This window comes from Silene latifolia, chromosome 4, assembly GCF_048544455.1.
Source record: "Silene latifolia isolate original U9 population chromosome 4, ASM4854445v1, whole genome shotgun sequence".
NCBI classification, from domain to species: Eukaryota; Viridiplantae; Streptophyta; class Magnoliopsida; order Caryophyllales; family Caryophyllaceae; genus Silene; species Silene latifolia.
The window spans coordinates 12,919,629-12,930,853 of record NC_133529.1 but is presented as its reverse complement, the minus strand read 5'-3'; the positions used below and the strand labels follow the sequence as shown (position 1 = coordinate 12,930,853).

The window sequence follows — 11,225 nt, the reverse complement described above, 5'->3', positions numbered from 1 at the left end:
AATACAATAATCAATTATTGTATTACAATAACAATGTTATTGTATTATGAAAACATAGTTATTGTATTATGAAAACTCAGTTATTGTATTATGAAAGCTGTTATTGTTGTGATAGTTATTGTAAAGCAGAATAGTAGTTATTGTATTCAGTTAACCAAGTTTTTTCAATTGTGATACTTCATTTTCTCTTATAGTGTGGTAATATTTTTCATAGGCTTCTTTGTTTAAGCTTATCAAAGCTGCTGATGATGAGAAACATTTATACAGAAAGGAAATTTGTAATGTTTGGAACACTGTCATTGAGAACAGCGAAGGTTCTCTTGACATTGGTGCCGATTTGGTAATTTTTCCAATCCTTTCTCTTCTTTCTTTCTTCTGTTGATTATTTTATCGTTGAGAACAGCAAAGGTTTATGTACGCCTGTTTTATCATGCCAGGTTTTTATCCCTGTTCATTTTGGAGATCATTTTTTCTGTGTTGTTGTTAATTTTGTGGGGAAGACTGTGGACTATCTTGACTATCTTGACAATCGTGTATATGATGATTTTGAAGATAGTATCTGGGTGTTGGCTACCAACTCTATTGTATGTACCTTATTATAAGTTTTTGTTTTCATCTACTTCTTTTAGTTATTTTTTTGTTCTTTAGTGATGATTTTTGATTTAAAAATGTAACCAGGTTGAAATATTTGGTAGTTATCTTGTCGAGAAAGGTTTTGAAAGAGGCAGTGAGGTCCACAATTTCAAATTTGTAAATGTGGCTTTTGGGTGGAAATCGGAAGGGTCCCAGAATTTGAATTGGGGTGTTTTTGTCATGATTCATATGATGTTTTATGCTGGAAAGTTGTTCAAATCTGAGTTGCATGACGCATTGAAAAGGATCATATATAGAGCTGAGATAGCTGCCATCTTGGTTTTAGCCAATATCAACAAAATTAGGAAACAATTGTTGGATTTGGTTGATGATTTTACAAAGACAAAGGCACCTTTGCTGCCTGTTTTGCTTGAGAAGCGTAGGCTAGCTGAGTTGGAAGCGGCAAGGGCTGAAGCAGATGCTTTGGAAGCTGTTAGGGTTATGGCAGAGGAACCTGATGATGGTGTAGGTACTCCGGGGCCTGGGAAAAAGAGTATGCCTGGTACACCTATGAGCGCTGGGATGATTAGATCAGGCCGAGGTAGTAGACCGAACTCTGATGGTCTTGGCTGCTCAATAAACTGTGGCAAGGCAGATACAAATTTTGTTGTTGTTTCAAAAGTTATGAGGGCTAACAGCAGATATACACGCGCTATGCCAAGCAAGAAGAAACAAGTTGTTGATTATTGTTTCTTGGATGATTACAATCTTGCAAATGAGTATGTTCATTTTTCTCCAAACTCAATGAGAAACAAGTTTGTGTGATTATTCTAATAATTGTATTCTACAAGTTCAATTATTCTATGTTTTTTTACAATTACAATAACTGAGTTTTCATAAAACAATAACTATGTTAATGTAGTACAATAATCGATTATTGTATTACATTAACATAGTTATTGTATTATGAAAACTTCGATTATTATTGTTTGCAATAGTTATTTTTTAAATATTGTTTTTAAAATTTACTAAGCTTTTTTTACTCCTTTGCGGTGAACTTGTTTTCTCGGGCAATGCTATCTTGGATAGGTCGATATTCTTTCTACGAAGCCCGAAGATTACACCGAGTTGCGCATAATAGCTGCCTGGTCGTTGTCTTGAATTTCATGGAGGTTAAGGAGAAAGAAGCGCCAGTGATGATGTTCCTTGGGACACAACATATGGTATGATCTGTTTTCATTGTTCGATTCTTCGTAGAATGTTTAATCATTTATCTTCAATTTTCTTCACACTTTTATGGTATTTATAGGGAATCTTTGAAGACATGCTAGAGCAAGGAGGGGATAGTGATGATGTAACGACAACCCGAGAAAGACAAGGTTGTGCGATCTTGGTCCTATTTTTAGGTGAAAATGTTGTAAACTCTGAGATCGATGTGGACCTTGTCTTCATCCCGTTGTCTTTAGAGAAGTACTACTTTTGTGTTTGTGTGAACTTTATGAACAAGACGGTTGATGTCTTTGGACCATACGTCGCATAAAGATTGGGAAAAATCCGATTTTTACAGACTTGCAAAGATTGCAGTACGTTTTTCTAACTCCTGACCATATACAAATGCTATTTTCAGTCAGAATTATTGTATTGCTGTAACAAAGTTATTGTATTGTTTTAAACTTGTTATTGTATAGTCGTGCTTTCTAATTCTTTCCTTTTTTGTACATGCTGTAGGTTGATTGTTTTTCTGACTTTTTGGAGACAAGGAAAACAGCAAAAGAAGGAGTTCTCATTAACACATTTACATTCGTGAATGTTGATTTTGAATGGAAAGCGAATATCAGGGGTGATAAGGAATCGGGATTTTACACAATGTTTCACATGCTCACATATGAAGGGAAGCACGAGCAAGGATTGTATGCGGTTCACAAGAAATGTGGGAGGATTCCTATATGGCTTGAGATGGTTGCTATTTTGTTGATGTCAGATGTCAACGAGTCAAGAGCATCTCTTTTGGAATAAGTGGGAACTCTCAGGCGGAGTATATCGGAAGTAGAGAAAGAACTTTTAAAATTCAGAAGATCAGGGAAGAAAAGGGTTAAAACAACAGCCGTTACTGGTCCTTCTCGGCGAAACACATAAAAGAGCAATTGATTGATTATAGATGGATTTAGCAAACAATTCTAGATGGATTTGTTCGATAATCTAATGTTTAGATAGCTGTTATTGATTGTTTAAACAAATTTGATGTAGTTGTCATTGATTGACTGAACAAGTTAGTGTTTTTGTAATGACTTTAAGCTGTTATTGTAATATCTCTAGACAGTTATTCAAATGATCAAATGCAATTATTCTATCAGCTTTCATGTAGCTGATTATTCTAAAGCGTTTGCCCAATTATTTTAAAGCATACCTCTGATTATTTTAAAGCTCTCATGCATCTGATTATTGTAAAGCTCCTCCCCAATTATTTTAAAGCATATCTTTGATTATTGTAACAAATTGGCAAGTGCAAAGCATCATCAATTCATATGGGGAGTATAGGTCGTTCTTCGTATAACAATTCATATGGGGTTTGACCATTTAAAACATGTGTGGGGGTTCGATTTATTAGAAACGCAGCGGTAAGCACACACTCTCCCCAGAACTCGAAAGGCAAATTTCCTTGAAAACGTAGGGCCCTAGCCTTTTCTAAAATATGTCGATGTTTTCGCTCTACCCTACCATTTTGTTGTGGGGTGTCGACGTTGCTAGTTTGAAAAAGTATCCCGTTTTCATGGTAATATTGTTTTAATGGCCCGGCCAGAAATTCCGATCCATTATCACTTTGAACAATTTTCACTTGCCTTCCAAATTGGGTTTTTACCATGTTGCAAAAAGTAATAAGTAATTGTATAGCTTCACTTTTCTCACGCATAAGGTACACCCAAACACCCCTGCTCTTGTCATCGACAATAGTAAGAAAAAATTGTGCTCCATTCAAACTTTTCACACTATATTTCCCCCAAATATCGCAATGTATAAGCCCAAACAAGGAGTCATTCCGTTTCTGATTCAATTTAAAAACCGACCGTGTTTGCTTAGCACGACAACACGAATCACAAATGTCTTTCGAACTCCAACATAAATTTAAACCAATTAAATTAGAAAAGAGAGGTAAAATACTACTAGAGGGATGCCCAAGTCTTTTGTGCCAAAGCTTCGCATCGCCATTTTTTTTAACCCTTGCAACGGATTCCTTCCCTTGTTGCTTGAAGTAATAGACCCCATCTTTATGCTCCCCCCGTCCAATCTTCATCCTCGTAGAGAGGTCCTGTATAACACAATGATCGGAGTAAAAGGTTACTAAACAATTATTTTCGCGAATTAACTGTTGAACCGAAATTAAATCACATTGTAACGTGGGAACATAAAGTACGTCTTTCAACACAAAATTGGAACTTAATGTCACTGTTCCGTGTTCACAAGCAGTGATGTGAGATCCGTTTGGAAGACCTACTGTTGAGATATTTTTCTTTTCTATATTCTCAAGTAAATCTCTCTTTCCGGTCATATGATGCGAACATCCTGTGTCAAGAAGCCAATTATCACAAGTGTTTTTTATGCCTTTATCATTATTGATTTTCATACCTTTCTCTTTTGAGTTAATTTCACCTTTATTGGCAATCATGGCTCGAAACTGTTTCAATTCTTCCGCTGTTAATCCGAGTCCCGTCGCATCGCCTTCACTCACACCAGCAGCATTCGCACGTTCATGGTGACCTCTGCCTCCACGACCGCGTCCTCGACGTCCACGGCCTCTTCCTCGGCCTCCATTCTCGGGCTTGTTCCAGCAATACTCCTCGGTGTGCCAAGGTTTCGACAAAAGGTGCGGAAAAAATATCCTTGTCATCTTTCTTTTCTCCACTGTTTTTACCCCTTGGCGCACCATCTGAAACCCGTGCTGCCATGGCACTCGTTGCCTCAATGGCTTCTTCCTTCTCTTTAGTAGCAGCCTTGTGGCTTTCTTCTCGGAGAACGAGTGAATAGGCTCTAGTCAAGGACGTTATCTCATCCTCCATTAACAGATTAGAACGAATATGCCCGTAAAGGCTATTGTCAAGTCCCATGAGAAATTGATGAACTTTTTCATCCTCTCGTTCTTTGAGGATCGATTCCGCCGCTCCACAGGTACATTGATGTACCTTGCTATAATTGGCTAACTCATCCCAAATTGTCTTCATCTTGGTATAATAATCAATGACGGATTGGCCTTTCCTTTGCTTGCAGTCGGCCAACTCTGTTTTTAATTGGTGAACCCGTGGAGAATTGCCAGTGGAATAGCTATCTTGCAACTCCTTCCAGATTTCTACCACAGTTCCCGAAAAATTGATACTCGCATGAAGAGTTTCTTCAATCGAACATCGTATCCATGATTTCAACATGGCATTGCACTGTCGCCATGCCACCGCTTCGAGTGTTTCGTCTTCATGTTTGGACAGAACCGGTTTCTTTACGTGGCCCTCGACGAAAGACAATTTGTTCTTAGCATCGAGAGCAGTTTTGACCGCATCAGCCCAAAGTTCATAATTCTTTCCATTAAATTTGCTTGAAACTAATGAGAGATTTGTGCTCTCACTAGGATGTAGATACAGAGGTGAGCATGATGAAATTTGCTCTTGTTTTGATCCCTCTGGTTTTGTCATGATGAGAAAAAAATGAGATTTTTTTTTTTTTTTTTTTTGGAAAAATTAATTTGCAACCTGCTCTGATACCATATAGAAATGCAAGAACAGTAGCGTAAGTTGTAGTAATTGAATATGATTGAATGAATGAGACTTATACAACACCCTAATTTATACAATTCTAACTCCATATATTAGGGACAATTCCCTAATATATGCCATGCTTAACTCCACCATTTAAGGGAAAGCCATAAGACAATATCCTAAATATAAGGCACTAAATAACCAATAGTAGTATAATATTGACTATATCTCCTTTGGTGGATCCATGCTCACCCTGCCAAGCTATGGGTTAAATGGATCCATAGTACATACTTAAGAGCGAGCAGATGGGGGGATTACCAATGCCCTAGTGATGTTAGCTGGACGTGGAAGAAGGTTTGCAGACTCAGAAGTGAGCTGCAGAATGCTTATGATCAGAACGAATGGAGCATGACCCCTGGTAAAGAGTACTCTATTAAGAAAGGTTATGCTTGGCTACACCCAGCTCTCCCTGATGTGGGATGGCACCACCAAGTTTGGAATAAATGGACTGTCCCAAAACATGGACTAATAGCTTGGATGTCTCAACAACAAGGACTCAATACCAAAGACAAGCTCTTTCGCCTCAGCATCAGTAGTGACAACCTCTGCTGTCTCTGTGGAACTGAGGAGGAATCTTCACAACACCTGTTCTTTAAATGTCAATATAGTGAAGAAATTATGCTGCGTATCCAGAAATGGGTTGGTATTGTGATGCCTAAAGCCAGGGGTCATGACTGGAAAAGAACTACTGGAATGACTAGGTTGAAGGTAGGCATCCTGAACAGCATTCTGAATGTTGTTACATATCACATTTGGAGGCAAAGGAATGGATGCAGGCATGACATGAAGCTCTTAAGGCCGGATGGGTGTGTGACCATGATCCAGTACGAAATTAGGACTAAAATTAACAAGCAACTCGCAGGCAAACTAGCTAGAAAAGATCTTGTATGGATTGAAAAGCTCATGTAATTATACTAAATGTGTGTTCTGTTTTGTTTGACTTCATTGTCAAGATCTCATAGTTGATGTAATTTTGCACCATATCAATATAATTTACCTTATACCAAAAAAAAAAGCATCATCAATTACAGTAAAGCATTATCAAATTAATATATTTATGGAAAAAAATCAGAACGATTGCGTATAAACTCAGCATCAATTATTATAAAGCACAATTGTGATTATTGTATAGTTTTCACATGATTATTCAGTTATTCAAATGATCAATTGCAATTATTTTAAAGCTTTCATGTAGCTGATTATTGTAAAGCGTTTTCCCAATTATTGTAAAGCATACCTCTGATTATTTTAAAGCTCTCATGTATCTGATTATTGTAAAGCTCTTCCCAAATTATTTTAAAGCATATCCTTGATTATTGTAACAAATTGGCAAGTGTAAAGCATTATCAATTACTGTAAAGCATTATCAAATTAATATATTTATGGTAAAAAATCAGAACAATTGCAAATAAACTCAACATCAATTATTGTAAAGCATAATTGTGATTATTGTATAGTTTTCACATGATTATTGTAATAGCGCAAGGTATTATTAAATGAACAAAATCAGAACAATTGCAAAAAAATTCAACATCAATTAATGTAAAGCATAACTTTGATTATTGTAAAAGTCTAACACACTTATAGTAAAGTATACCCCTGATTACTTGTAAAAAAGTCTAACACAATTATTTTGCAATCTTGCGGTTATTTGTAAAGCATAATATGGATTATTTTAAAACGTAATCTTGATTATTTTAAAGCGTAATACATTTTTCATTCTTCTTCTTCATCTTCATCCTCCATTTCATTTTCCTCTTCATCTTCTTCCTCCAAAGCATGCTCAACAAACGGATTTGGACAGTTTCTCTTGTCATGGTGTCCCATTTGTTTGCAGTTATTACATAGCCTCTTCGGTTTGCTCGCCTACTCAATTGCCTTATCCTTGTTTGATTTCATTCTCATGTCGCTTCCTTTGTTTTTTGCAATCTTTGGTGGAAGAACAGTAATATTTGATTTTGCTGAACAACCTAAGAGCATTTCCAGTTCTTGATCCCTTGTCAAGCTCTCTTTGGTTGGATTTATTTTCTCTCGGAATTGTAAAAGCATCAAACTTAGCTCCTTGATTTGATTTTCAGGCATCGAGTTAAGAACACTTATTGTTGCATAAAACTCTGACCATACCCTTGATAATTCCAATTTTCTCAAATCAGTGGGATCGTAGTCTTGCAATAACTTTCCATCCAGTCCATACAAAGGCTTTCTATATGATTTCTTCGTCCATCTAGTTTCGATGTACTGCTCCGGTATGCTTTGCAATCCTTTTCCTGATATAATCCATATAATGTGTTTACAAAGGATTCCTTTCCTCTCAAACATCTTGCACGTACATGTTGTTTCCTTTGATTCGTTATTGTGAGCAACCTGCATTACAGTGTAGTTATTTTAAAAGGCAATCATAGTTATTATATAGTTCAACATGAATTATTTTATGCAGACTAGCAATTAACACCAAGGTAGAAGTCCTTCAGTTTTTTTATGTTTAATATAATGTTACAAAGTAGTTTTCACATGATTATTAATTTATTCAAATGATCAAATGCAATTATTTTAAAGCTTTCATGTAGCTGATTATTGTAAAGCGTTTGCCCAATTATTGTAAAGCATACCTCTGATTATTTTAAAGCTCTCATGTATCTGATTATTGTAAAGCTCTTCCCCAATTATTTTAAAGCATATCCTTGATTATTGTAACAAATTGGCAAGTGTAAAGCATTATCAATTACTGTAAAGCATTATCAAATTAATATATTTATGGAAAAAAATCAGAACAATTGCAAATAAACTCAACATCAATTATTATAAAGCATAATTTTTTTAATGGTAAAACACGGTTATTGTATTCTTTTATCACAGTTATTGTATGTTAAAGTAAAAAGACAATTATGTTTATAAAATTGAATAACCTGAAATATTCTATGCTTCCTGTAGGCATCTTCAACATTTATAATGTGCATGTTTCCTTGCTCAGAAAACCCCTAACGGCACACCTAACAGGAGCCATTTGCACTTGCTCTTGGAACTCATAGAAAACAGTATGTGTGTAGATTTTAGAGGCATGTTTTTCAATCATTGTCTTAGAAGAAACCTGTGGCAATGTGCTGTCACTTGCAGCATCAAGAAATCTGTGATTATAGCGTTGTTGTTCCATTGCACTCTGAAAACGCAACCAAAATTCTACAAGTGTGCCGTCTATGCTCTCAAATCTTTTGAAATAACTGTTTTGACTCTCTGATCTTTGTGTAGTCTTCAAAAGGCAGCCTAAAGGCAAATCCCTAAAGTAAGCAGGTATCCATTTGTGTCTTTTTCCATACATGTATGTCAACCAAGTATTATCATTCAAGTCAAAGTCATTAATCACTTGACTCCATTTTTCTTCAAACTCAATGGGTTCCAAGTCAGTATCCCAAACAACTCCGCATATCCGCTCAACAAAGTCAGTCTCCTTACAAATCTGTGACTCAACTTTATCGGTAAGTTTTTTCATTATATGCCACATGCAGTAGCGATGTCTTTCTTGCTTGAATACAGAACGCACCCCGAGTTTAATTGCCGGATCTTGATCAGTAAGAATGCACTGAGGTTCCTTGTTGCCCATACAATCAAGGAACTTCTTAAACACCCAAATGAATGACCCATCGTTCTCATGATCGACAAGTGCAGCAGCAAAAGTCACTGATTTTTTGTGGTTGTCAACACCAGTGAATGGGGTGAAGGCCATGTGGTACTTGTTAGTACCGTAAGTAGGATCAAAGGTGATGGTGTCCCCAAACAAGGAATAATTCATTCTTGCTTGTGCATCTGCCCAAAAGAGTTTAGCCAAACAATTATCCTCATCAACTTGGTAAGCATAGTAAAAGCCATCTTGCGATTCGAAAGCGCTTTAAATAATCGAGAATCATGTCAGCATCCTTCTCACCTATATAACATTTAATATTTCTTTTGAAGTTCTTGAATTCTGTGAGAGATGCACCAATGTTTGCATACCCATTTGATTGTTCCGCCAGAATTCTAAAAGTCTTGGTAGCCCCGATGTTGAGTTTACAATTGTTAACAATTGTCTGCTTCATGTAAAGGTTAAGTGTTCTTACGTTTTTCTGGAATTCCCGTTCTTTGAGTGAGCAGAGTCTGTGATTATGACCTTCATAAAACGTATCAATAGCATACCCTATTAGCTCCTTAAGGTCATTGAATACAAAGACAAAACCGTATTTTTGCCTTGCAACCAAATCTTGTTATTTTTGTTTTCTTTGGCTCTGCTGGACCTTTTCCTCTTCTTTTTCTCTTCTGTGTTTTCAAATTCAACAACAGGTTTGAGTTTTTTGATCCTCTTTGAATCCATGTCTCATTGCGGACCATTGATTTTTTGTCTATCAAACCATCACGGAATCTTGTTTGTGTGTACTTTCTTGGTATGAAACCACAAGCCACATCATATAAATTGTAAAACTCTATTGCCTCCTCCAGCTTTACAAACATTAACCCCAGAGCAGGTTTGAAACCATTTTCTACCATCCTATTCCACTCCTCACTGCCACCGGAGTATATCTCAATCCCGCATTATGGATAGTATTTTCTCCTGTTTCGACGCAACAAAGAGGTGTAGAAAAAGTTGTTGCATTGGTAGTATTAATTTCAATGCCTGGAAACATTAAAACAGGAGAACTGTTATGGTATTATTAATTTCAATATCTTAGATTCTATACAAAACAAAACAATACAACCTCTGCTACAGCAGTTATTTTAACGTTATAATGAAGTTATTGTATTATACAAATGCAATTATTCTATCAGAGGGGGGGGGGGGGGGGTTTTAGTGAAATTGGTAGCCTAGTCCACCACAATGCACACACAGTTATTTTAATGTAATATCAAAGTTATTTCATTATTAAAGAGTAGTTATTGTAAGGATTTTTTTGTCAGATCCTATAAAGTAGTATTTATTAGGAAAAAAACAATCTCTGTTACAGCAATTATTTTAACGTTATAATGCAGTTATTGAATTATACAAATGCAATTATTCTATCAGAGGGGGGGAGGGTTTTAGTGGAATTGGTAGCCTAGTCCACCACAACGCAAACACAGTTATTTTAATGTAGTATTATAGTTATTTCATTATTAAAGAGTAGTTATTGTAAGGATTTTTTTGTCAGATCCTATAAAATAGTATTTATTATGAAAAAAACAATCTCTGCTACAACAGTTATTTTAACGTTATAATGCAGTTATTGTATTATACAAATGCAATTATTCTATCAGAGGGGGGGAGGGTTTTAGTGGAATTGGTAGCCTAGTCCACCACAACGCACACATAGTTATTTTAATGTAGTGTTATAGTTATTTCATTATTAAAGAGTAGTTATTGTAAGGATTTTTTTGTCAGATCCTATAAAATAGTATTTATTATGAAAAAAACAATCTCTGCTACAACAGTTATTTTAACGTTATAATGCAGTTATTGTATTATACAAATGCAATTATTCTATCAGAGAGGGGAGGGTTTTAGTGAAATTGGTAGCCTAGTCCACCACAATGCACACACAGTTATTTTAATGTAATATCAAAGCTATTTTAATACTGTAAGGCAGTTATTGTATTATTGTAATCCAATTATTCAAATACTAGATATTGAATGATATCATGAATAAAAACCTACATGCAATTACTGTTATGAAAACAATATGAAAACAACTTACATGCAATCAGTAATTTGAACAAAAAACTTATCAACGTAATAACAACAGGTTTTATATCAGCATTATGTCACAAATTTATACCTGAATTCATCGTTGTTTGATTATCAGCAATATTATCAATCATAGTAAGCGTTTGATCGTCTGAATTCAGCAT

At 35.6% G+C, this 11,225-nt stretch overlaps 3 protein-coding genes across 3 annotated transcripts; 1 reads left to right on the top strand and 2 right to left on the bottom strand.

The window, feature by feature from the left end:
* Positions 1–3,587: 3,587 nt before the first annotated feature.
* LOC141652086 (uncharacterized) lies at positions 3,588–5,374 on the bottom strand. The gene is made up of 2 exons (XM_074459732.1): positions 4,198–5,374; positions 3,588–3,880 (listed from the first exon to the last, which is right to left on the bottom strand). The coding sequence occupies exon 1, from the start codon at positions 5,250–5,252 to the stop codon at positions 4,320–4,322; it is 933 nt and encodes a 310-aa protein (XP_074315833.1). The 5' UTR covers positions 5,253–5,374; the 3' UTR covers positions 3,588–3,880; positions 4,198–4,319.
* A 349-nt stretch (positions 5,375–5,723) lies between these two features.
* On the top strand, positions 5,724–6,284 carry LOC141651087 (uncharacterized). The gene has a single exon (XM_074458812.1). The coding sequence runs from the start codon at positions 5,724–5,726 to the stop codon at positions 6,282–6,284; it is 561 nt and encodes a 186-aa protein (XP_074314913.1).
* Positions 6,285–8,353: 2,069 nt separating this feature from the next.
* Positions 8,354–11,225, bottom strand: LOC141651086 (protein FAR1-RELATED SEQUENCE 5-like). The gene is made up of 4 exons (XM_074458811.1): positions 11,153–11,225; positions 9,295–9,516; positions 8,464–9,176; positions 8,354–8,365 (listed from the first exon to the last, which is right to left on the bottom strand). The coding sequence occupies exons 1-4, from the start codon at positions 11,223–11,225 to the stop codon at positions 8,354–8,356; spliced, it is 1,020 nt and encodes a 339-aa protein (XP_074314912.1).

Bases quoted from the DNA above. Each gene is read 5' to 3' on its own strand.
- LOC141652086 (XM_074459732.1), bottom strand. From the start codon at position 5,252: ATGACAAAACCAGAGGGATCAAAACAAGAGCAAATTTCATCATGCTCA.
- LOC141651087 (XM_074458812.1), top strand. From the start codon at position 5,724: ATGACCCCTGGTAAAGAGTACTCTATTAAGAAAGGTTATGCTTGGCTA.
- LOC141651086 (XM_074458811.1), bottom strand. From the start codon at position 11,225: ATGCTGAATTCAGACGATCAAACGCTTACTATGATTGATAATATTGCT. The intron at 9,517-11,152 runs GTATAAATTTGT...CGTTTTATGAAG, and splicing joins TCAAACAACGATGAATTCAG to GTCATAATCACAGACTCTGC. The intron at 9,177-9,294 runs GTGAGAAGGATG...TCTTTTGGGCAG, and splicing joins AAATATTAAATGTTATATAG to ATGCACAAGCAAGAATGAAT.